The 25,155-nt window shown below is 38.2% G+C and overlaps 1 protein-coding gene across 1 annotated transcript in view; it reads left to right on the top strand.

The window, feature by feature from the left end:
* The window catches only part of LOC126266591 (transmembrane protein 241-like), a 57,679-nt gene extending 43,811 nt beyond the window's left edge, over positions 1-13,868 (top strand). The window contains exons 4-5 of the mRNA XM_049970903.1: positions 9,412-9,539; positions 12,715-13,868. Of these exons, the coding sequence (XP_049826860.1) occupies positions 9,412-9,539; positions 12,715-13,057 (471 nt within the window). The 3' untranslated portion in view covers positions 13,058-13,868. The remainder of the gene's footprint in view (positions 1-9,411; positions 9,540-12,714) is intronic.
* The last annotated feature ends 11,287 nt before the right edge of the window (positions 13,869-25,155 follow it).

Genomic DNA, 25,155 nt, shown 5'->3' with positions numbered 1-25,155 from the left:
GGAGATAGCCTGCCACTGGACAGTGATAGCTCGCTGTTATTCATCAAGAGATTGGAGAACTTCTTCCATTAACGTTTGGGCTTTATATCAAACCACAGAAATGAAACACATGGAGTAGAATACTGCACTCACCACCAATGTTCTTCTTCCACATGAAGAGATCCACAATAACACTGAATGAAGTATATAGTAGTCCAAAGTCTCGTAATTATAGAACACATTAATATAGAGTCTTTTAGGTGACATACAACAACTTTGCTTAAACATAAATGAGGCCCAGCGCACCGAACTTATATGGGGCTGTTGTGCACATGGCACAAACCTTGCTGCGCTGTCTGACCACATTGTGATGTGACCTCTGTAAGTACTTGTATTGCGCACTGTTTGATTGTGTGTGCTCACACTATAGAGTGTGCAAGAATATGTGGTCTGTGAAAGCAGCTACCTGCCTGTGGCATTCCTCCTTCCAGTGACACAAAACGAAAAAAAATCTCACTCAGTTTTATGTAGGACATAGGCACCTGAGGCATGACTTTAGTTCCTGTAAAAGGATCCAACCATTTGAATACCTGTGGTATTTCACTATGTGTGGTTTTAATGAAATTCATTTCATATTTTGATGTTATGTTAGGGCCTGCCTTGTATTTCAGAAGATGATGAGATGAATAAGGTTTGTGCTTTAAAATTTTGTGACTGGCCCTTGTATTAGGTTGCAGGTCTTGTGTGCTCAAGTGGCTGGCTCACCTTCCTTAAGTCATGATTTTTGCTACATATTTTTTTTTACAGTCATTGTGTAATTTCTCTTTTAGTTGGAAGTGTTACTGACCAGTGGTTGGATTTTAATGTGTGTGTGTGTGTGTGTGTGTGTGTGTGTGTGTGTGTGTGTGTGTGTGTGTGTGAGAGAGAGAGAGGGAGAGAGAGAGAGAGAGAGAGAGATTTGACGTACCTTTTAATTCAAGTCTAAAATACTGTTTTCTTTTAACAACACACATCTCATCGTAAGAGTGCTGAAGACCAAGGTGTCATGGAGTGAAACAAATATATCACCTCCACCACCATTGGTACCATCAGCATCACAATTTAGCCCTATCTCATGCAGTAAAATATGGATATAGAAATAACTGGATGTGTTTGAAGCCATTGCCCAAGTTCCTTCAGTCCACTCCTCCATGTAGTCACTTATGTGAACCAGAATACTAATTTTGCCTATGGCAGTTTTTGAGAGCCCTACTGCTAGTACACTATCATGGAAGGCCAAAAAGTACCATGAGACAAATGAAAAATTATAAATATTGGCGAAGTTAGGCTGATAGCTTTCTGAGCCCAGAGTTGAGTGTTTCTGAATTTAAAAGTCTGAATCAATATGAGCAGTTCACATACTGATTGTAGGCCAGCAGGTCAGTGGGAAACTCATGCTGATATTGTCATTTCTCGGTCAGTCTTTATTGGCAGCACATAATACATTTAGTCTAAGGAGGTGCAGACATTCAGTACTTATTTTGTTGTGTGCTGAACAGATTGGCGAGCAGCCCATTTGTATTTGTTTTCCATGAAGTGATTCATGGAGACAATGGCTAACATATGCATAATGAGTGTCTCTGGATTGGACTATGGAATTTAATATGGTTGTTTCCCTTAATCCTCTCTAAGGTATAATTAAAGGGAGCCGGAATGGTCCATCTCCTCCATGTTAATTTTAGCAAATAGAAGGAACATTTTTTCTAAACCCGTTAAACATATTGCTCTGAAATTTGGAGTACATGTTCAGTGAAGATTTCTCTACAAAGTTATAATGCCATGTTAAGAAATATTTTCTTTTTTTTTCAATTTTTTTAAACGTGCTTGTTTTTTCTCTAAAATTTTGCACTTTTTCTTCTATAACTCTTGAATTATGCAATATTTTTTTTACAATTTGTTATAAAAATGAAGGAAAAGAAGAAAACAATATTGTGTATAAATTTCAATGGTTTACTGTTAGCAGTTTTTGAGAAAATGTTCCTCAAAGATGAAAATTTTAAAGTTATGGGGAATGGCTTCCAAAGTTTTTTAATACATCCCTGCCCCATATGATGGATTATCAGAATCCTCTTCTTTTTCCAGTGTTGTTTCATTTTCACTGGTCTTTTCTTCCCTTTTGCTGCATGTTGTAGGCTTTTGTCTCTTCTTCTTGCACCTCTTAGTCTTTCTTCATCAATTAGTCGCATTGTGGAAATGGTTTTGTGTCCTGGTTGGAAACCTAAACATTTCAGCACATCACATTTGATAATGTTTCCTTCATTGTATGTTGCCACTGCATCATACACTCCAAAATGCAACGTTTTTATCTGTACAAACACTCTTTTGGGAATCCTAATCCAAATTAAATTATTTACACTTTCATTTGGATTTTGTGTTTCCCATGTAAACACTTTTCCAATAAACTTGGCTGTGATAAATATCTGAATATGGGCTTAGTTACATTAATTACAGCATTTGGCAAACTGTTTTTATGGGCATATTCCTTTCCTGATTGGTACTTACTCCATGAGTCATCACTTGTGGGGCACAGTGCATGTTGTGGGTGCTCATTTGTTGTTGCAGTATAAAAAAATAATGCCCATACTACTCTCCTCATATGCTCAATACTTCTTGTATTTTGCCTAATTGCACACCCATAATACCTCTACAATCTATCAATTGCTTCATCTGTCAATCTTTCTCTTCCTCCAAGGGTCTTACCATCACTAAGCTTCTGGGATCCTAATGTCTGCTTTAGTTTGCACAAGTGAAGCCCCCATGCGCTTCTCGCATGTCAAGTGCACCCCTTGTTTTTTAATGTGAATTTCATTGCCATAAGGTTTGAGTTCCTCTACAGCTTTAAATCCCTTAGAATCACCATCTCCTAGATAGTTAGTGTATCATACATTATACCATTCCTGTGATCTGGAAAGAACTGCTTTCACTCCCTCTATTACCATTGCTCCACACATGCTGTGAAAATTTGCTTCACTATTTTCACTATGTTGTTCCTAGGTGTAGCCCTTACATCTACAATGTTTTGAGAGAATTGCAACATCAATTACTTTGCAACTATCTCCACTGGTAGCTGCCACAACTCTATTTAGAGATTTATGACCTCCACGTTGCCATGATCCATGCAACAGTTAAATCTCTACGATTCCCGTTATCTGTCACAGCTTCTTCAACTGCTTTCTTCATTGTTGCTTGAGCAATATCTTTAACAGAAGATCCTACCAATTCATTATAAAATCCAAACTTGGTTGGTGATTTTGGCAAGTTCATAATTCCACATAGCATTGTCCCTGCACACTGCCCTTGCCAGTGCAACGCAAGCCGTACACTAGCCTAACATTTATGTCATGCACCTTCTTTCCATTATTAACAATAAGAGGAATACTGTTAGAATTTGAAGATGAAACTTCTGCAGCACATTTGTTACACTTCAATAACATTTTACATGCCAAACCAATGTGTGAAGTTATTTTCAATTCCAGTCCTCCTTCCTTGCAAACTTGGCATAATACGTTATGTTTCAAAATATTAGATAGCAAGGAAATGTTAATTATTTCATTCACATCATTACACTTTCATAGTTCTCAAATTTTTCTTTGTTGTCACAAAGTTTCTTGCTGGAAGAAGTTCTATCACATTCATTTGCAGTAGTTGGTGAAGCAGTCTCAGCAGCATCTCCCTTCAAGACAACTAAAGATTTCTTCTTCCACTCATTGTGCCTTTTCTTAAACACCCTATTGCTGAAATGGTGCACATTTTTACAGCCAGATGAGCGGCACCATCAGAGGTGACACACCAAGTCTCTACAACCGTTTACACGGCACGTCAACTTTACAGTGATAAATAACACACAAAGAATTCACTTAGAAGGGTGAAACTTGATTTGTTTTATTCAGAAAACTCCAAATAATTCTACAATGAAAAAAAAACAACAACAAAAAACACTGATTTGGTCATTTTCATTGTTCCAACTCCCTTTAAGGATTCTCCTCCCAGTTCCGAGTTAAGCCACTTTTTCACCCCATAATATCTATTCATTTCTTGATGTGTATTCAGTTATGTGCAGTTTAATTTCTGATAGTCACCATGATGAAGAGAGAGCGTTCTCTTGTTACCTCAGCTAATTAAATAATTACACACACACACACACACACACACACACACACACACACACACACACACACACACACACACACACAATAGTTATATGACTGACAGTCATTGTTAGGATGATCAGTATTGAGACAGCAGTATATTTGATGGTAGCGAACTCACCGTGACTGGGTGCCCATGGGATTTGTCCTCTGTAGCAGTACGAGCATCAGGATTTCTGTTGTCACTGTATCAAAGGTTCGCCTATGTATGGTTGTAAACACTGCTGTGTAGGTGACTAGTGCTTTGAATGAATTGTGGAAGATGAGTCATTATTTGTTAGTTTAGATTGTAAAAGTAGACAGTTGGATACGTACATTTTATATTTATTGTTTCACTGCTGAATAAAACAGCAGTTTGTGAGCACTGTGGCCAATTTTTTACTGTCAGTGGAAGGAGATGAAGTACTTATTAAGTGTGTTGTGATCCAGTCAGACCTTAATGTACTTTAGATAATGTAACAAACAATTACACGTATCAATGATTTGGATTTTAGAAATCCAACTACTTAAACAATTTTTTTTTATTCAAGAGACAGTACATCACAGAATTTTATGAAGGAGTGATATCAAATATACTGCTGTCTCAATACTGATCATCCTAACAATGACTGTCAGTCATATAACTATTGTGTGTGTGTGTGTGTGTGTGTGTGTGTGTGTGTGTGTGTGTGTGTGTGTGTGTAATTTGGAAAAGAAGTTAAACCAAATGTTGTATGTTGTAATGTTACATAGAGAGTAGCGAAAAAAATGACAAAATAGCATGCCAGATGACTGTAACTGATTATATTTAGCAGACAGTGAAGAAATCGAGCAGGATATTGTAGGCTGAAACATTTTAGATTTTCAACTGATCATAACCTTTTAAGACCAAAAGTAAAAATTGACACAAAAATCAAAAGAAGCAACCATATTAGGCAGAAAATTAGAAATGTTGATTAAGAGAATTCACTTAATAGTGAAGTACACTATATCAATTTCAGCAACAAGTTCAGCATCTTGGAAAATTAAGATTATGTGGACATAAATGAAGAGGATAATTGTTTAACAAAGTTATTTAAAAAATACCAAAAAATGTTGCAAATACTGTATGAAGAAGGCAAAAGAAAAGCATCTTAGATAGAAAGAGGAAACTGAGAAAAACTGAGAATTATGAGCAAACAATAAAGAAAAATATACAGGGTGTCTCAAAAGAAAGTTTGTAATTGAAGAGCTCTCTGTGCATGCACAGCAAATTGGAGCAGAGTTGGATGTACATTCATTGTTTGCTTGGCCTTTAGGAATTACTAAATGTGGAGTGCTTCTCAGGGGCAGACTGCATAATCTGAGTACGAGAATTTTATAAAAATGGTGATTTGGTGACTAACGCATGGAGGAAATTTTGCAGTGATTGTGGATTAGAGACTGTAAATGATGTTCCAAGTGTTCCCCTTATTTGGAAATGGATAAAAACATTTGAGGAGACTAGTTCAACCCTGACCAAACTGAAAATTGGGTGACCAAGGTTATCAAGAACGACCGAATCTGTGGAGAGTGAAAATTGATCTGTTCATGACAATCTTAACCTCCCCATTTGCATCTGTGCAGGTTCTTTAAATGTGCATAGATCATCAAAACACCAAATTCTGCAAAAAGACCTTAAACTGCATCTTTACAATATCCAGTTGGTGCAAGAATTAAAGCTTCAGGTAGCCAGACATATAGACTCCAGTTCATTAACAATGTGACTGAGTGTCCTTCATTTAACAACATTTCGTTTTCTGATGAGACCCGTTTCCAGCAGAACAGTCATGTCAATAAGCAAAACTGCCATTACTGGACTGCAATGAATTCTAAACAGAAGCATGAGGAATCCCTTCATTCACCAAAAGTTAGTGTATGGGCTGCGATGTCAGCTCAAGGAGTAATTGGGACAGTCTTTTTCGACAACAAGAGTGGTCGTGTAGTTACAGTGAATTCAGAACATTATGGGATGATGTTAAGTGACTTTTTGGTGCCTGAATTGTAAAACTTTGCCGACGAAAACCAAAGAATATGGTTTCAGCAAGATGGAGCCAGAGCACACATGTCAAATGTGTGTATACTACGGGTTTGTGGAATTTCCCCTGGCAAACTGATCTTCTGGAGGAGTGACATAAACTGGTCCCTCACATTCCAGATTTGAGCCCCATCAGTTTTTTGTTATGGGGATATGTCAAATCTGTAGTGCATTTCAATAATCCAACTTCTTTGGAGCAACTGAAAGAAAATATCCGCAGTGAAGCCGCCATGCAAAATTTTGTTCATCATTTAAATGAGTGCCATAGGCTTGCGGGATTCCATTTAAAAGATATTATGTTTGAGGACTAAATTCCTAAACTGTAAATTTCAAAAATACATGAAGATTTTGTGGACAGACTTCAGCCTCTATTTTGTTTTGACACATCAGATATAAACTTTCTTTTGAGACACCGTATAGAATAGGCTGAATTAATAGAAATACTTGGAAATGGTGTTGAAAGGATGTCTGAAGGTACAGTTACAGTCTGACAAGAGAAAAAAGTGTAAACAAAAGGAGTATGAAGGAAACAACCCCATAACTTATGGTGGGTAGAAATGACATTTCATTGGATAAGATGAAAAATGGCACAGTAACTAATAGTGGAAGGAAAAGCATTTGATGACTTCTGTAAATATTTGGGTAGTTTGAGGCAATTAGTTTGTAATGAAAGTAGTGACTGTCAGGAAGTGATGTCTAGGTGAGGTGTATAAAATGAGTCGTAGTTTGTAGAAAGACAAGGTATGTAGAATTGATGATATTTCAATAGAAATGTATAAATTTTTACTTAATATTCACAACAGCTGGAGTAGTTTTTGAGTCAGTTTCAACATAGTCTGTGCAAATGGCCCCTGAGACACGGCATTCATTTATTCGACTCTCTTTATCAGAAAAGTTCCATGACAGGCTTTTTTCTGAGTTTTCAATACTAAAAAGGGACAAATGTTTTTATTTTACCTGGTATGTTTGCATGCTTGAAATGACCTTGGCCATGTTTCCGCACAAACTCGCTGTGTGGCAGGGCTGTGCTTAGTAACAAGTTGTTTGGGTTCTTGGTGCGTTAGTCACAGTGACACAATTGATGCTGATTGTGAGCAAGAAGTGAACATTAAGTTCTGCATTAAGCTTGGTAAAATGCCTAATGAAATGTGGACAATGATTAAGTAAGCATATGCAGGTGAGGCACTTTCAAGAAGTTGTGTTTTTGAGTAGCACAAAAGTTTCATGAAAGGAAAGATTCAGTGCAAGATGACTCCAGAGCTGGCCACCCATTTACAGCACATACCGATGCAAATGTGGAGCATGTAAAGCAGTTATTGCAAGAAGACCATCATGTAACTGTACATGCATTATCAGAAGAACTGAATTCAATTCATCATTTGTGTCATAAGATTTTACGCTAATATTTAGGGAAATGGAAAATTAGTGCAGAACTCATCCCTCACATACTAACAGATGAACGGAAAGAGGAAAGTCAAAGAATTTTTGCGAAACTTTAGGATAGAGCTAGACATGATTCATATTTTTTCCAAAGATTGTTGCTGGGGGTGAAAGTTGGTGTTACTAGTATCCCCTCACATGAAGCGTCAAAGTGCTGAATGCGGAGTCCTGTATCACCAGCCTCAAAAAAAGTCTAACAACAACCTTCGAGAGCAAAGGCAATGTTGATCAGATTCTTTGCTAGTGAAGGATTAGTTCACCATTAGTATGTTCCTCCAGCTCAAACAGTAAATCAAACTCTTTACATCGAAGTCTTGAAATGTTTGTGACAAGCAATTCAGCATCATCATCATAGTTTTTGGCATTCTCCATACTAGTTCTTAGTGCATGACAATTCAAGACCCCATACTGCTTTATCTATTACCAATTATCTGGCCAGACATTTTGTTGTTGCCATCTCTCATCCGCCATATTTGCCCAACCTCTTGCCTTACAATTTTTTCCTTGTTTCATGAGTCAAAAGTTGACTGAAAGGAAAGCTTCATCAAGATATCACAGTCATCCAACAAGCTGTAACAAATGAGCTTACAAACATCACAGTTGAAAATTTGCTGCTTGCTTCCAAGACCTCCAGAAACTGTGTAGAGATAGCTAAGGGACTACATTGATAGTACCTAGGATCATTACTTGGGCAAGTGCAGTTTTCTGCTTGGAAAAAAAATAAATAAAAAAAAAAGTAATAGCTTTCGGAATGATCCTTTTCTGAGCTATAGTAAAATACACACAGTTAATTCAGGTGTGTGTGTGTGTGTGTGTGTGTGTGTGTGTGTGTGTGTTTGTTTGTGTGGGCGCACGCGCGCATTAGAGAGAGAGATAGAGAGAGAGAGAGAGAGAGAGAGAGAGAGAGAGAGAGAGAGAGAGAGAGAGGTTTAATAACTTCATCTAAAGCTGCTAATAATAATATATTGCTTGCTTATAGTGCAGATAAACTTAGTAAAGCAAATTTGAAAGCATCCCTGAAAATCAGTTATATTAAGCCACAAATGTATAAAACCATCACATAGAAGAGAACGAAGTCAAGCCAATGGGCGGAAAAAAGATATAAAAAAATAAATAGAAGAGTAAAAAACCACTTTGTGTGTTTTTGGTGTGCTACATAGTTCTTAAAGATAAGGTTTGTCTTTAGCTAGTTATGTCTCTTTGCTGTTTTGACTTGTAGTAATTGTGAGACATAACTTGTAATGAAAGAGAAAAAAAGAAATTGACAGCTGAGACTTACTTGTGAGTAATTATTAATAGCAATCAAAGAAATAAAAATGAAACAAATGAATGGGTAGGTGGACAAGCAGGGCAACATGAAAGTACTGAATGCTGAAATTAAAGTAGTAGCACCTCCCGCCCCCCTTCCCTCGCACACAAACACAGTAGTGGATTGCCGAATTGATGATAGAGATTGTGGAAGACTGCTTTGCATCATCTTCTGTCAATTTAAGTGGACTGCTTACATGGCTCAGAATAGTTGTTTTTATTATTTTCTCTTATTTCTTACTTAAACACTTAAAAAGGAAGATATAATCTGTAGGAAAGTTAATTTCTTAATTTATGGTAAAAGAAATTAGCACAAAAATGGATTTATGTCAAAGAAACAGAACTGCAAGTTACTGTGTGACAATTTTATTGCTGATGTATACTATTAAATATTAATTTCAATTTGTTGTCGTCAACAGTTTGTTCCATTTTATTGCAGTATTCAAAATCATACCTGGACAGTTTGCAGATTCGGGATACACCTGGCTGTTGGCACATGTTGTTTTCATAACAGCTCAAATTCTGCATGGCAGGATAACTGACAGTCACTACACAGAGACAGATAAGCTGTATTATAGCAACATTTTTAGGTAAGTTTATTTGTGTCACTGCTTTAACCTTTATATACAGGGTGTTTATAAATGAATATCGGGGTTTTAGCACTTTATAATATTTATTACGTTCAATGTGAGCACCATTTGTCACATGGCACACATCAAGTCTATAGCCGAGTTCTTCCCAAACATTGATAAGTGTGTCTTCAGTGATTGTAGTGACAGCTGCTTCAATCCAGTCTCTTAATTCAGGTAGGTCTACTGGTAGCAGAGGAACTTACACACGATCCTTGATGAAGCCCCAAAGGAAAAAATCGCATGGCGTTAGGTCGGGTGAACGTGAAGGCCAAGCAAAGCAAGTCCTGTCATTGGGCCCCTTGCGACCTATCCAGTGCTTGGGCTATAGACTTGATGTGTGCCCTGTGACAAATGGTGCTCACATTGAACATTTATAAGGTTGTTGGTAAAACTGCTTGAGTTGCTCTTTCATTTGACACATCATTTATAATTGTAAGTTTAACATAATAAATATTATAAAGTGTTAAAACCCCGATATTCATTTATAAATACCCTGTATATAGTCAGTTCTATAGAGTATTATGAAATATGGTTTTAGGAAAACAACATAATGATATATAAGTAATGTCTGTAAAAATATGTATGAAAAGGATATGAATTCCTTGTACGTGGGAGACATGATCCTAGACAATAATGATCAGGTCTAATGATGTGCTAAATTACGACCGCAATCTCAGTCCTGTCATTCCAGTTTAGGCTCTTTCCTGTTTTTCTAAATTATTTTTCTGTGCACTGTATTGATCCTGTGAATACGTACTCAGGTAATTCAATCCCAATTTGTAACTTATTATTATTTCTTGCTTTCCTAATCAAACTAAACTGTTAAATTCATGGTATCAGTTACACAAGGATTTGTGAGGCTTATTGGGATGATTGAGGTCTCAACTGAATGACAGGAGCTTTAATCCTATCTGATACAGATCCCATACTGCACAGCAGGACTCAGAAGATCATGGACAAGCTAATCTTGCATCGTCATGATTTGAGTTCCAAAGTGTATAGCCTGACGTTATTAATGGAAGTGATCATTTAAATCTGTGGTAATAAATAACTGTTACCAAAGCACAATGTGGGAAACCTGAGTTTCCAATAGAGAATCCCTAATTTTAACAGAAAGGCAGGGAAAATACTTAAATTTCCTGTACCAAGTTTAGACAAGAGGGTTGATGTATTGCATAATCTGTGATAAAATCATGTTACACTAGCAGCTTCAGTGGTTAGTTGATTTGATTTGTGTGTGTGTGTGTGTGTGTGTGTGTGTGTTGTTTCTCTGTATAAGAGCACATTAATCTCTAAAATTATCTAATGTCTTGCAGTTCATACTCAGTACTTTGTGATTTGTTATAATACAATTATGGTATGAACTGAACCAGATAGTGACATGTAACAGGTAACCTGAGATGCTGGTATAGAAGAATATTAAAGTTGAACCAGTGTAGTATTAATGAAATGGCAATGTATATGTGCAATTCTCATAACAGTGGAACATCAATTTAGAGAACAGGGAAGTTTTGAAAGTGAGGTCGTACATGGGAAAAAATTATTGTGCAAGCAGGGATTTTATTAGAGAACTGCTTCAATTGCAACCTGTGGTCAGTGTGTCTGGTAGCAGATGGTAAATATCTCAAGGATTTTCATATGCTATGACTTGCCTCGTATGTTAAGAATGCCATTAACCTATTCTTTTGTACACACTCTCGGCTGGAGGACTGATGATGACTGTAGTTGTGGTAGATGACTAAGAACTGCAAGTTCAGTGTACCTGCTTTGTCTCAGCAACAATAGGAAATGGAACTGGCCAGAGATGTTATGTCTTCCCGTGCATGCTGTTGGATTCCTTAGTGGATACAAGAGTGAGGAACAGATGCTGTTTATGAACAGAGAATTCTGATGTTAATTTATTCTACATCTGATATTAACTAGTAAAAATAATACATAACTTTGTTGCTGTATTTGCGTCAGTTGCTTACAGTAGATCTGAATGTAGAAATATATACGGATACAAGAGATTTATAAATCTGTCACTCATCAATAGAATGTTTATTCAGAAGATGCCTGGCCAGTATGAAAGTCTGTAAATAACAGACATACAAAATGGGGTCAGTGTATAAATGTGTAAATTTAAGTACATCTGCTGCTGGATATCCAGAGAGGGGATGCTTGCATCTTATTGGCAGCAGTGGTGTAATTGTTCATGGCAGCACCCTCATGCCATGATGGCAGCTGTAGGAATCAGGTGGCATAACTGGCAACCTGTGTATTAGAATATGCGGCTAACTGAATGGCAGCCGATATTGATTTGAAGACTTACATTAACTGTTTATGTAGTATAGGGAATAGGAGAGCAACAGTTTTTAGCACAAGAGGAACTAGTGTGATACTTCAGAATAGTTTTTATTTGAAAGAGATTATGAAACTTATATGTTTTATCATATCTGTCAATGTTGGAAGCAATGTGCATGGTGGGCCAAAGATTTTGTGACTAGTCTTCACACTGCATAAAGAATGAAAATCATAATAATCAAGTCTTGCGGAATTTAGTAGCTGTTAGATAATGAATCGCACAAGCATGTTATTTCTAGAAATGCCTTTACAAGTGTGTGTGGCCTCCCCTCCCCCCCCCTCCCCCCCCCCCCCCCCCCCCCCCCCACACACACACACCCACATCTGCATGCCTTGAGGGTATACTGCTTGCAGGTGTTACACTTCCCTGTTAACAAGATGTCTGGAAGTCGGCGTCTCTTGTCGTCATGTTTCAGGCTTTTCAGGGCGAGGCAGACAAATGGTACCTTTCCACAAGGATACTAGCACTGTAAATCTTGAAATAATGGGATTTGTGGCTTGTATCACTGTATGTCGATCTTCCTGTAGAAAATTTTCTCCTATATAATTTTATATACTTAACTCTGGATAAATACTGTAAACATTGTGTTTAAACATTCTGTTGCACATGCCATACTCATATGGCTTAAACACTGGATATACAGCAGCAGAGTACAGCTGTCATTGTAGTCATAGGGCACGGTTTTATGCCCGTACATTAATTTTTATTGTACTCTTATAAGCATATTGTTGTTAATTTGTAACTTCAATGATGAACAGGTAATGAATACATTGTATTTGTGTATTTCAGTGTTATCGTGTTGGCCCCTGCAAGCTTTTACTTGGAGGAGGCATTCTCCGTGTTGCACTTCCGTCACAGGCGGCAGATAAGATTCTATATTGGTTGTCTGTGCAGCGGAGTGCTGGGAACATGTCTGCAGCTATGGGCTCCACAGACAAGGGCCGCTCCACAGGCTAATGCTGTGGCACGTATGGTTGCCTGCTTGTTAGCAGTGCCTGTATTTGGACGTCATAGTCCCGACTGGCAGACTGTGTCTGGAGTCGCAGTGATAGGTCTCGTTTGTGCAACTGTTATACCATCTTTAGATGAAGTGGAACCAAAAGAGAAACATACTGATTTACTATCAGTATGATTGTCAAGAGGCTGATATTTCTCCAGATAGAAAACTGCATTTATTGTAATTTGACCATAGATGAAGTTTTTATTTTTTTATTTTTCTGTAAGCAGAAATAAATAAAGACTTCTGCAAAAGAACTGACAAAGGAGATTTTTTTCTATATTTCAGTGCTCAATTATACGTACTTGATTATTGTATTAGGGACTATGTTTGTTAATATTGATTTTTTTTTCCAAAACTTCAGATTATGACAAATGGAAATAATGTACCTTATTATGAGAAATGGGAACTATGTACCTTAAATTTGAGAGAAAAGTCTCCTTTCATTTGAAACTTGCACATTCCTTATCCGAGAAAAACTGTTTCCTGCTAGGATTTTGCTGTTTTGACTAATGCATATCTCATTTTGCATTGAGTGTGGTAGGAAACTTGTATGTTGTTTATCACTGAGTACCATTTTACTCTATTGCTTCTTATCAGATTTATGACAGTTACTGAAATCACAAGAATGGCTTCCTTTTTTATAGATGTATATGTTCTCATAGGTTAAGAAAGGCAAGTTTTCATTGTAATGTTTAGAAATGCCTGTTTTGGCTTTTTATCTGTAAAAGTGAATGTAACTTATGCTAATGAAACTGCTATTTTAGCTAAACTTCACTTTCCTGGTGCGTAAGAAAAATCAGTAATTCGTATTCCTGCAGGGAAGTTAACCCCTTTCAGAATGCCAGAGATATCTGCAATGCACACACCCACGCACACATGCGCATGCACACTCCCACGCACATGTGCGCATGCACAAAGATGCTCGCGTGAAACCCCACCCCCCACACACAACACTAAAAAAAGTGATTGTCTACCGGTTCTCTAGTTAGTTTAATTACAATATTGTAACCAAGACATTTTCAAAGTGGTTTTGTTAGATGCTGCACCTTGGTATGCATCAAGTGATAAAAATGTCCTGAGAAACCAGTGTGTGCCAACATTTTGAAGCCCTGCCTTATTGGCTTGTTTTGAATATATTATCAAAGACTGCTGTGTCCTTTGAAAGCTGTAATTTCTTTTTCGATACACTGATTCAAATAGGGAAATAACAGCCAAACTGTTGAGAACCTAGTAAGTGAATGTAAATTTTCCATAACTTACAAAAAAGAAAAAAAATCAGTAAGGTTGCCTAGGAAATTGTTTTGATTTTTTAAAAAGTAGTCTCATGCTGTTACTTGGGCAGCCAGATCGTATTTATCTTTGTTTGTGAATGACATCTCACATTAGGTGTTTGAACAAAGTCTAATTTGCAACTACATACCTGAAACCTGCTCTTGTTCAATTACAGGAACGCCAATAAACGTTGCTCTATTTCCAAGCTCTATAAATACTAGTTTGTTGAAGAATGAGTTTCATCATTTCAGTGTATCATAAGGTATTTAAAATACTCCATACCGGGAGGATTTCTTGAGAATCAACTGCTTGAAGCTCCACAAAAGACTGACTTTCTGCAATTAATCCATGACATCGCTATACCTTATAGGGCATCCTCAAGATTTACTGACTCAAAAATATCTTGCATTTGCAGCATCTCAGGAGTAGAAGTAGCGTCTGGGGAAATTTCTGTCATTTGTAAGAATTTTCAGGTTGAGAGAAGTCACATTCACTTGTATTATTTAAAATCTCTGTAATCTCATCTACAGTTAACTCAGACTGAAAGGAAACATGGATATTGTAGAGACAAACATTCCTGAATTTACCTAGCCTTAAATGCTCATTGTTATGTGGATGAAAAAAAGTTAAGTTTTGTATTTTATATGTATTTAAATATACTGAAATAATTTGTTCACTGCTTCTTATTTGAGTTGAAATTATTTAACATGTACTGATTGAAAACACATTTTCCTTGTAACAAAGGATCTCTCATATCTTTTGTGACAAAGTGGCTGCCAAATTCTGTCCTAGTGTTCTTAAGACATTCTGAGCAAGGCCAAAGTTAAGACTTTTGGACTAGGTCCACTATTCCTCACAGAATGTACTGTGTGACATATATAAATGTGTAGCAGTGGAGGTTGGCGAACTAGCCCAAGTTGAAGGGTAGTTAAATGCATGAAAAGCAGACATTACATAAATGCATCTTAGCATACTAGAGGGAATATTTGTAATTCTATTATGAGAAAAATAAATGTAAAGAACTGTAAGAATTATTCTTTTTGAACTTTGTTTTATGAATAATAATAATAATAATAATAATAATAATAATAATAATAATAATAATAATAATAAGTAATGTATTTTATTATTGATAATGCCTTTTAACCTGTCCTTACGTCCATGTTATGAAAGCACTTTCAAGCAGTAATATGTTTTACATGAAGACTACAGGTTACTAGTTGCAGTATAAGGTTATAAGTGAGAAGAATATTGCCCTAAGTATAGGAACAAGAACACTGATGACGCAAAAAGGGAATGATGGGCAGACTAAATAAGCTGCTCATAATCTGTTAATGTTAATGGCTGGTTAAATGAATTTTTATTTAGTTTTAAGGAGAAAAACATTATGCATTTGCTCCTAATATATATTCAACCATTGCATTATGTGTGCGTCAAAAACTTTACAATGTAAATGAACAGAATGTCCATTGATGTAACTTTGCAGAGTGAGGATGAAGGTGATGGCATTGTTAGTTTCTTGACTGTTAAGAATGCCTGACAGATTCCAAACCAACAACCACTTTCCTAGCTGCCATGGCCAACTATATCCTCACCCACAATTACTTCTCCTTTGAAGTCATTACATACAAAGAAATACAGGGTATGGCTATGGGCATCTCCATGGCACCATGGCACCATCCTATGCCAACCTATTCATGAGCCATCTAGAGCAATCCTTCCGAAAAACCCAGAATCCTAAGCCCCTCACCTGGTTCAGATTCATTGACGGCATTTTTGCGATCTGGATCGAGGGTGAGGACACCCTATCCACATTACTCCAGAACCTCAACAGCTTCTCCCCCATTTGCTTCACCTGGTCCCCCTCAACCCAACAAGCCACCTTACTAGATGTTGACATCCATCTCAAAGATGGCTACATCAGTACCTCAGTACATATCTAACCAACTATCCATCAGCAGTACCTCCACTTCGACAGCCGCCACGCTTTCTATACCAAGAAGCCTGGCCACCCGTGGTTGTCGCGCATTTGCAGTGACGAGCAGTCCCTCTTAAAATACACCAAGGGTCTCATTGAAGCCTTCATAGACCGTAATTATCCTACCAGCCCTGTACAGAAATAAATCTCCTGTGCCTTATCTTTCCAGTCTTCCACCACCTTCCAAAGTCCCACTGTACGGCCACAGAGGAGCATTCCCCTCGTAACTCAGTACCATCCAGGACTGGACCAACTGAATTACATTCTCTGCCAGGATTTTGACTACCTTTCGTCATGCCCTGAAATGAGAAATGTTCTGCCCACTATCCTTTCCACCCCACCCAAAGTGGTATTCCGTGTCCACCGAACCCACACTATATACTCCTCTATCCTTACACAACCCCTGCTTCCAATGCTATACCTTGTGGCTCATACCCATGTAATAGACCTAGATGCAAGACCTGTCCTATACATCTTCCCACCTCCACCACCACCTACTGCAGTCTAGTCACTAAAATAACCTATCCCATCCAAGGCAGAGCTATCTGGAAAACCAGTCATGTGATCTACAAGCTAAGCTGCAACTACTGTGCTTCATTCTATGTGGGCATGACAACTAACAAGCTGTCTGTCTGCATGAGTGGCCACTGACTAACTGTGGCTAATAAACAAGTGGACTATCCTGTTGCTGAACACGCTGCCAAACATGACATTCTTCATATCAGTGACTGCTTCACAGCCTGTGAATTATGGATCCTTCCCACCAACACCAGCTTTTCTGAATTGCGCTGGTGGGAACTTTCCCTGCAATACATCCTACGGTCCCGTAACCCTCCTGGCCCCAACCTTCGTTAGTCACTGTCCTCACCCATCCAGTCCCTTCCCTGTTCCCATTCCAGCACTATACAGCCATCATTCCACCATCACATGCCTGCAGTGTGGTTGCAGTTGCCTGAGACTGCAGTTGTGTGTGTGTGCGTGTGAGTGTGTGTTTTCATGAAGGCCTTACTGCCCAAAAGCTTTATTTGTGATAGTCTTTTTGTTGTGCCTACCTGCGACTCACCATCTTCGCTATATGGTGAGTAGCAACTTTCCTTTCCATAATATTGTTGACTGTTGATGTACGGGAAAGCTCCCTTCAGTTTCCAATAATTGCTCTCGTGTACTGTGTTGAGGTTTATGGCAAACGTGAATACTCAGTTTGTGGTCTGCAGCAAGTTTCTCAGCTTTAATCACAATTGTTATCTGTTTACAAGTTTGGTGCAGGATGTACATAAATCTGTTTAATGTCATCTAGTGTTTATATGGTGCTTCTGCATGCAAAGTTGGAAGTGAGTAAGTAAATGGTATCGAATTACAGGCTGGAATAATTTCAGAACCAAATATGAAATAATCCAGAATTCTTAAATTTCTATCATAGGTACAAAAAGATCTATAGGAGGGTGCTTATTGCTGCAAAAAAGTCATTTAATGACAAAATAATATATAAATCAGAGAATCAAGATGACCGCTGAGTGAGATAACAGGTATTTTCTTCGTCCGCTAAAAGAACTTATTTAAGAGGAAATAGCGTCAAATTTAAATTTTCTTTGTTTTGTATACTTGCTGTAGTGTCTGTTCTTGTCACACAACTAAATATTAGCATCCCAGCAGCACTTGTCCTTGAAAAAACTTGTTCTTTAGCAGAAGTCCCGATAATCGTGACATAACCTGAAATTTTGCATGACATAAACAATAAAATCTTGGTTGTATCTGATCCTCCATTCCCCTGTATCTGCATCCAGAACTGGACCAAAGATCTTCCGAAGCACTTTTCTCTCAAAAACAAGGAGCTTATGGAAGTCCTGTTTCCGGATACTCCACAACTCACTGCTGTATAGAACAACAGGCTAGATCACGGTTTTGTACAGTTGAATCTTTAGAACTGTCTGGAGAGATATCTGGACCGAAGCAATTGTGTTAGGCTGTGGTAAGATTTGATTCCTGCTTGTATTCTGGCATTGATCTCTGTTTCATATGACAAGTTCTCAGTGAAAAGTGCCCCTGGGTATTTGAATTCATGCACTCTCTTGTAGGACTGGTCCCCAGCCTGCAGTGATTGTAGATGACCAGCAGTCTGACAATGACCATGCGTCATAATGAGGTACTCTGTCTTGGCTTCGTTTATGTTTAGCCCAAATTTGCTGGCAGCCTCCTTTTGTGCTTTGGTCATTTGCTCCTCTTCCGACCTAGAGAGTAAACAGATGCCATCTGCATAGGCTAAGTATGCCAGTCTCTTTCTCACTGATTTCAATCCCTTCATTCTCTTGGAAGGTCTCACGTACGATATTCTTGAAGGCAAGGTTGAACAGGATAGGGGACAACCCCTATCCTTGCCTGAGTCCTGTCACAATTTCAAATTCCTCAGTTACCCGATTTCCCAACATCACCTTTGCATGTGTTTCGTTCAGACAGATCTTTATCAGATTGATGAGTTTCACTGCCATGCCAAACTTCCTTAAACAGTTGAGCAGGCTCTTGCAATGTATGCAATCACAGGCCTTCTTAAAATCGAAGAGTAAAATATGCAAATCTTTACCATATTGACCCAGTTTCTCAGTGAGCTGCCGGAGACTTAATTATTCTTTCGAAACTGACCATAAGTGAGAAATGTGGGAGCTGTTATAGGGTAGTGAGTAGAGGGATTTGTTGCCAATCTTGTAGGAAATATTTTCACTGGGGGGGATGCAGTGGGGAGAATGTTGGGAGAACGGAAGAGGCTCTCTCCTGGAACTGCAGAGTATGCAGTAGGAACATACTGATTGGGGAACAGAAAAGGAAAATCTGTGCCCTTCAGGCACAGTTGGAGGAAGCACGGAAGGAACTCATAAGGATCAAGGGAGATAGGGGGGGGGAGGAGGGTGGTTGGGAACTGGCAGCTGGTAGGAGGATAGGAAGAAAGAGAACGAGATCTAACAGTTTTATCATAAACACAAAAAACAGGTATCTACCACTGCCAGAGTTAAGTGGAGAAGAGCCTCAGGTAGAACGAGGAACAGGAAATGTGCAGCACACTTCAACCGAGGCCAAGAAGCCTAGGGATGTACAAAGTCTCAGGAAGAAGAAAGTGCTGCTGCTAGGTAGTAGCCATGGGCGAGGTGTAAGCCTCAGTTACAGGAAAGTTTAGGGGCAGCGTACCAGGCCACCAGTATCTTCAAGCCAAATGCAGATCTAAATCATGTGATAGAGGACCTAGGGTCTTTATGTGAGGACTTTACTAAAGAGGAACATATAGTGATAGTGGGTGAAGTGGGGAACAGTTTGGACAGGGATGGGGGGACATAGGTGGTGACCTGGACAAGATAGCTTCCCTGACTCATGGCACCAATGTACACTTTGTTGAGCTGTTCCAGCATCATGATCAACCACACCTTGATGGAGCTGTGAGGCGAATCAATGTGGGGTTAGGGATAGCTCTGAGGCGGCCAACTTAGCTCGTGTCTCTCTGGTGCCCGTCGGGACTATCAACAGATGGGGTTTCACCAGGCATGGTCTACACCTAAACGGGACTGGGAAGGGAAGATTGGTACAGCTGATTCTTGAAAGTATAGGGGTGGATCTCGGGCTACACATGGTCAAATACCTGTTGTCATAGGTAGGAAAAGTAGGTCTTTTTTAGGATAAATCCAGACAACAGGTTCCCCTGCCTAAAGAGTATCTCCAGCACTTTAAAAAATACTGAAACAATCACTCACAAGACAGATTTTAACACCTCAAACATAACTTATACCATATGTCAAAGAAAAACAAACCACTGGAAAGAGTAACATGGCGCATTTCACAGACTTAACAATCCTTCATCACAACATGCAATCAATAAAAAATAAAATACAACTATTATAAGTTGAGCTCCAATCTTTGAACTACACTGTATTTTGTATTACTGAGCACTGGTGTAAACACAGAAATCCAACATGTAGTATTATCATTATATGAAAAGGCAAACTTTTACTGCAGAACTACTTCAAGGAGTGGAGGATCATGCATTTTATCAGAAAAGGAACACAGTTTAAATCATGACATGACCACAGCACCGTAAGTGAAGAGAAACACTTTGAATTATCAGCTATTGAATTAATAGGGCTCGATATCACCAAGAAATTAATCATTTTGTGTGTGTATGGATCTCCCAGTGGTAGTGTGGAAACCTTTTTGAATAAGTTAACAGAAGTTCTAGATAAAGTCTCAAGTACAAAGGTCAACATAATTCTATATGGGGACATTAACATCAGCACTACCATCATAAATGAATCCAGCAGCACCTTCATAAACATCCTTCAAAGTTTTGGCATGTCCCTATTGGTCAATATTGCAACAAGGGTTATCACGACGACTTCATCAGTAATTGACCATGTAGCCACAAATATGGACAGGGAAAAATGTGATGTAGCTGTAAAAGATCTTGGACTATCAGACCATCTCTGTTGTAACAATTCTGATACTAAATGTAGCACTTCTGCTACTAAATGTAACTGGGTTTTCTCTCTTGATGCTGGTCACTTGTGAGGATGAGCATTACTGCAAAGGGCATTTGATTCTAAAGCATTATGTCAGGGTGAAAATACTAAATAAATTAATTTTTCTCTCTTAACAGTATGAGGTAGAATGAAACAGCATTTTTACATAAGATAACTTTTATTGAAAGTTTTGTACAACTGTTTCTTACTGGATGTTCTGGTTCGGAGAGCGGCAGCTGTGTCATTTGCGAAGCCTGCTGCAGCAGTGGCGGCGTCTGATTACACGTGGCATTGTGTATCTCGTGTCGACGTATTGCCCAGTTGACTGGAGACACGCAGCGCGAGGTGTCCCGTTTAATTATTGCGAGCGAAGTCGTGCATCGGATGGTGATACCTTGGATGTGGCGTCCCAGTGTTTCTCTTCCCTAAGCAGCTGCGTGTGTTGTGTGTCGGCCAGCGGAGCAGCGCGGCGGGGGAAGGCCAGTGTCCTGGACCCGAACAACGGACTCCCGCCTGCCAGTCTTCGGCTGTCAGATCTTCATCCCAGCACACAGGTGACTGCTGATGTGAGGCCGTCTCCTTCCCGTCCTCACGAGTCTCCTGGGTATGTAAAAATCTGTCTTCAACTACCTTTTAACTTCTGTCTTCTGGCGCTGAGGCTGCTGCTTGCTATTCCATTACAGCAGCGGACTTGGTGCGTCTGTGCATGATGTAGTCTCTTCTTGCATGATGGTTTTCAGCACCAAAACTGAATGAAAACTACTGCTACTCTTCTTCACTTCTTTTTTTCTTCATCTCTCAGGCCCACTGTGTCTCGCATATTTATTCACTTCAGTTTACTGGAGGTGAACGACTTCACGGTCATTGCCTCTTTTGTCACATTGAAAAGCTTCTCGAAGAATCTTCTTAACATCGATCATTGGCTCTAGGAATGTAGGCAAGGGCCTTTGCTCACATGTGACAACTGAGAAACACGTGAGCCGGTCGGGCGATGCCCTGACGGCTGAATCAACATTATGTGGAACTTGCTGACTTCACGGTCATTGTCTCTTCTGCTCTGCTGTTCTGCCCGGTGTTTGCCAGTATGTAACTCTCTAAACTAAACCAATTTTTTCATTTATATTCTAATTTCTACTTCACTTTGATTTCACATATTAAAAACAAAGATTCCAAGACTTACCAAGCGGGAAAGCGCCGGTAGCCGCCGGTTGCGAAAGCTCGAAATTCTGTGTGTGTGTTTTATTCATTGTGCCTATCTACCGGCGCTTTCCTGCTTGGTAAGTCTTGGAATCTTTGTTTTTAATATATTTTTCCCATGTGGAAGTTACTTTCTATTTTATTTACATCACTTTGATTTCATTAATTTATTTACTTAAGAACCACTCAACACTGTCAAATAACAACAGTTAAGTCAGGCATTGGATCATTCCCTAAACTACGAGCCTACAAACATCTATCAGAAATCAAAATAAAAGATTTTTCAAAAGAACTAGAAAAACAAAGCTGGGATGAAGTGTGTAAGGAAACCGATGTGAATATGAAATTCTCTAAATTCTCCACATTGTTTAAATTGAACTTTGAAAAGGCATTCCCAAAAGTATGCACGTCTGTATCAACATCTCACAAAAACAGATGGGACAGCGGGTATTAAGAAGTGCTCTCCAACAAACACCTCAGTTACATGAAAAAGATTCGCAATGATCCAGAATTCTTAAATTTCGATACAAAAACATCTATAGGAAGGTGCTGACTGCTGCAAAAAAGTCATTTAATGACAAAATAATATTTAATGCAGAGAATAAAAGCAAAGCAGTCTGGGATGTTATAAAAAAGGAAATGGAGAGGCAAACAAACACAGGATAACATACTGCTAAGGGAGGGCGATAACGTAATAAATGATCCACAGCACTTGGACGAGCATTTTTCAAGTATTGCAGCGAAGTTACAGCAAAAATTCCCCCAAGCAAATATAACACCTGTAAATAATGTTGCACTAAATACAATGATGTCACAACCACAGAGAATGAATCAATAAAACAATTAAAAAATAAAAAGTCAGTAGACTTAGATGAAGTACCAATGTGTGTACTGAAACAATGCGTATGGATTATGCAAGGCCCCTTAACGAATGTAATAAATGAATCCTTCATATCAGGGACATTTCCAGAGCAGTTAAAACAGGCAAGAGTTGTACCTTTGCTTAAGAAAGGTAATGCAGAAGACATAGAAAATTACCAGCCCATTTTCCTGCTGTCAGCATTCTCAAAAATAATAGAAGCAATTATGGAAGACAGATTAATGAATTACCTGAATACAAACTTTTAAGCGAATCACAGTTTGGTTTCCGAAGTAGCAAAAATACTGAGTCAGGCATAGTAGAATTCACAAATGTTGTACTTGATGCTCTTGATAAAGATGAGTGTGTCACAGACATATTTTTGGACCTTTCTAAGGCGTCTGATACAGTCAACCACAAGATTCTATTAAATAGATTAGAAGTATTAGGAGTAAGAGGGGTAGCTAACGACTGGTTTCGATCATATCTAACAGATAGGGTACAAAGAGTAGCGATAACACATATTTTAAATAGATCTAAACATTTACTAAAACACTTATTAGATCCAAAATACATTAATATAGGGGTTCCACAAGGTAGCATATTGGGATGAATACTGTTCCTGATATACATCAATGACTTTCCCAGTAGTGTTACTCATGGTGAAAAAATCCTCTTCGCTGATGACAGCAATATTATAGTCACTGAGAAAATGAGGACTCCTCACCAAGAAAGCAAATGAAACTCTCAAGGAAGTTTATGATTGGTCAATAAGTAATGAAGTGACATTGATCGTAAAGAAAACTAATGCCATGAATTTCAGTTTGAAGAGGAAAAATGACAATGTTAAATTAAATGTAGATGGCACCTCAATAGACTGTGTAACAAATGCATAATTTCTAGGAATGAATATTGATTCTCAGTTGAAGTGGTGTGAACACACAAAAGTACTTGCAAACAGGATGTCATCAGCATGTTATGCCCTTAGAATCCTATCATCAGTGTGTAGCATGCAGTGTATTTTAGTTACATATTATTCATATGTACACTCAATTTTTAGCTATGACATTCTTTTTTGCGGAACAAATGCACAAAATATGAACACAATTTTCAAACTCCAGAAAAGAGCCATAAAAATAATAACCAAAAATACTAGTCGAGCTCATTGTAAAGATCTGTTCAGAACATTTGGGATTTTAACTGCTCCATGTGAATACATTTACCAGTCGCTTGTACACATCAAAAATAACATTGGTAATTACTGCACCAACAGCTCTGTCCATGACCATGCAACAAGAGATAGACTGAACTTACATTTACCAAGAAAAAATAAACATAAAACTCAAAAAAACATTTACTACCAAGGAATAAAACTGTACAATAAATCACCAAAAGAGATTAAAGAAATTGCCAAAATACACTTATTTAAAAAGGCAGCTAAAAAGTATCCGTTATGCAATACATTTTATTCATTGAAGAATTATTTAGCTAAAACAGAGTAAGGGGTTTGATAAAAAATGTTATACAAATACATAATAATAATAATAATGATTATAAAATATCCAACATTCCACATAACACCTTCACTTTGTTTTTTTTTTTTTCCTTCTTTTTTTCATTTCTAGAAATACTTACCCCAAGCTATGCGTAGCACAATACTAACACTTCTTCCTCTTTCTGAGCTCAACATCTCATTCATTATGGAGGGATGCTGACTCAGTTTTTCAGGATAGCAAATGGTAAGTTGCGGCCCAGAGATGAGATCACCTGTGTGTGTGCGTGCGTGCATGCGTGTGTGTGCGTGTAGTGAGTGAAGCGTTATGAAATAATTGTGTGTATAGTGTGTGCAGTGACTAATAGTGAGATATGAGTGAAACAATGTGACATTACATTATTTAATAAGTTATTTGTAAAAAAAAAGTATTGTGTACCAGAAGTAAATCTAATGATTGTCTCTAACTAGAAGTCTGTAAATATATGTGTATACGAATTAGTTTATTTTTAATTTATCTAAATTTTTAAATACTTTGACAAGTCCTATATCCTTGTAAAAAGAGATCTACGGATGAATAAAGCTGCTACTACTACTACTACTACTACTACTACTACTACTAACAACTATGCAAGTCAAACCTGCCTGCGGCCTTTCCACGATGGATATATTAGTTCTCCCACGGCCTTGGCATTAAGTAACGCCTGGCCTAGTTAAGTGTTAATTTGGTTTGGTGCCCACCTGGGAACCAGGCGATGTTGGCTCAGAAACACAGGTGTCACTTATGTTGCATCCAGCTGAAAGACTTGCACCGGGCTATTGAGCCTCATGAAATTAATATTGTTAGAGCCAAATAGAATTTAAAATATTTTAGCATGGAATGAGTTGCAAAAATCTGTCATATTCCAATATAAAAGATAATACTGAAGTTATAGG

This window comes from Schistocerca gregaria, chromosome 4 (genome assembly GCF_023897955.1).
Source record: "Schistocerca gregaria isolate iqSchGreg1 chromosome 4, iqSchGreg1.2, whole genome shotgun sequence".
Lineage (NCBI taxonomy): Eukaryota > Metazoa > Arthropoda > Insecta > Orthoptera > Acrididae > Schistocerca > Schistocerca gregaria.
The sequence above is the reverse complement of the archived record's forward strand: the minus strand, read 5'-3'. Positions and strand labels throughout refer to the sequence as shown.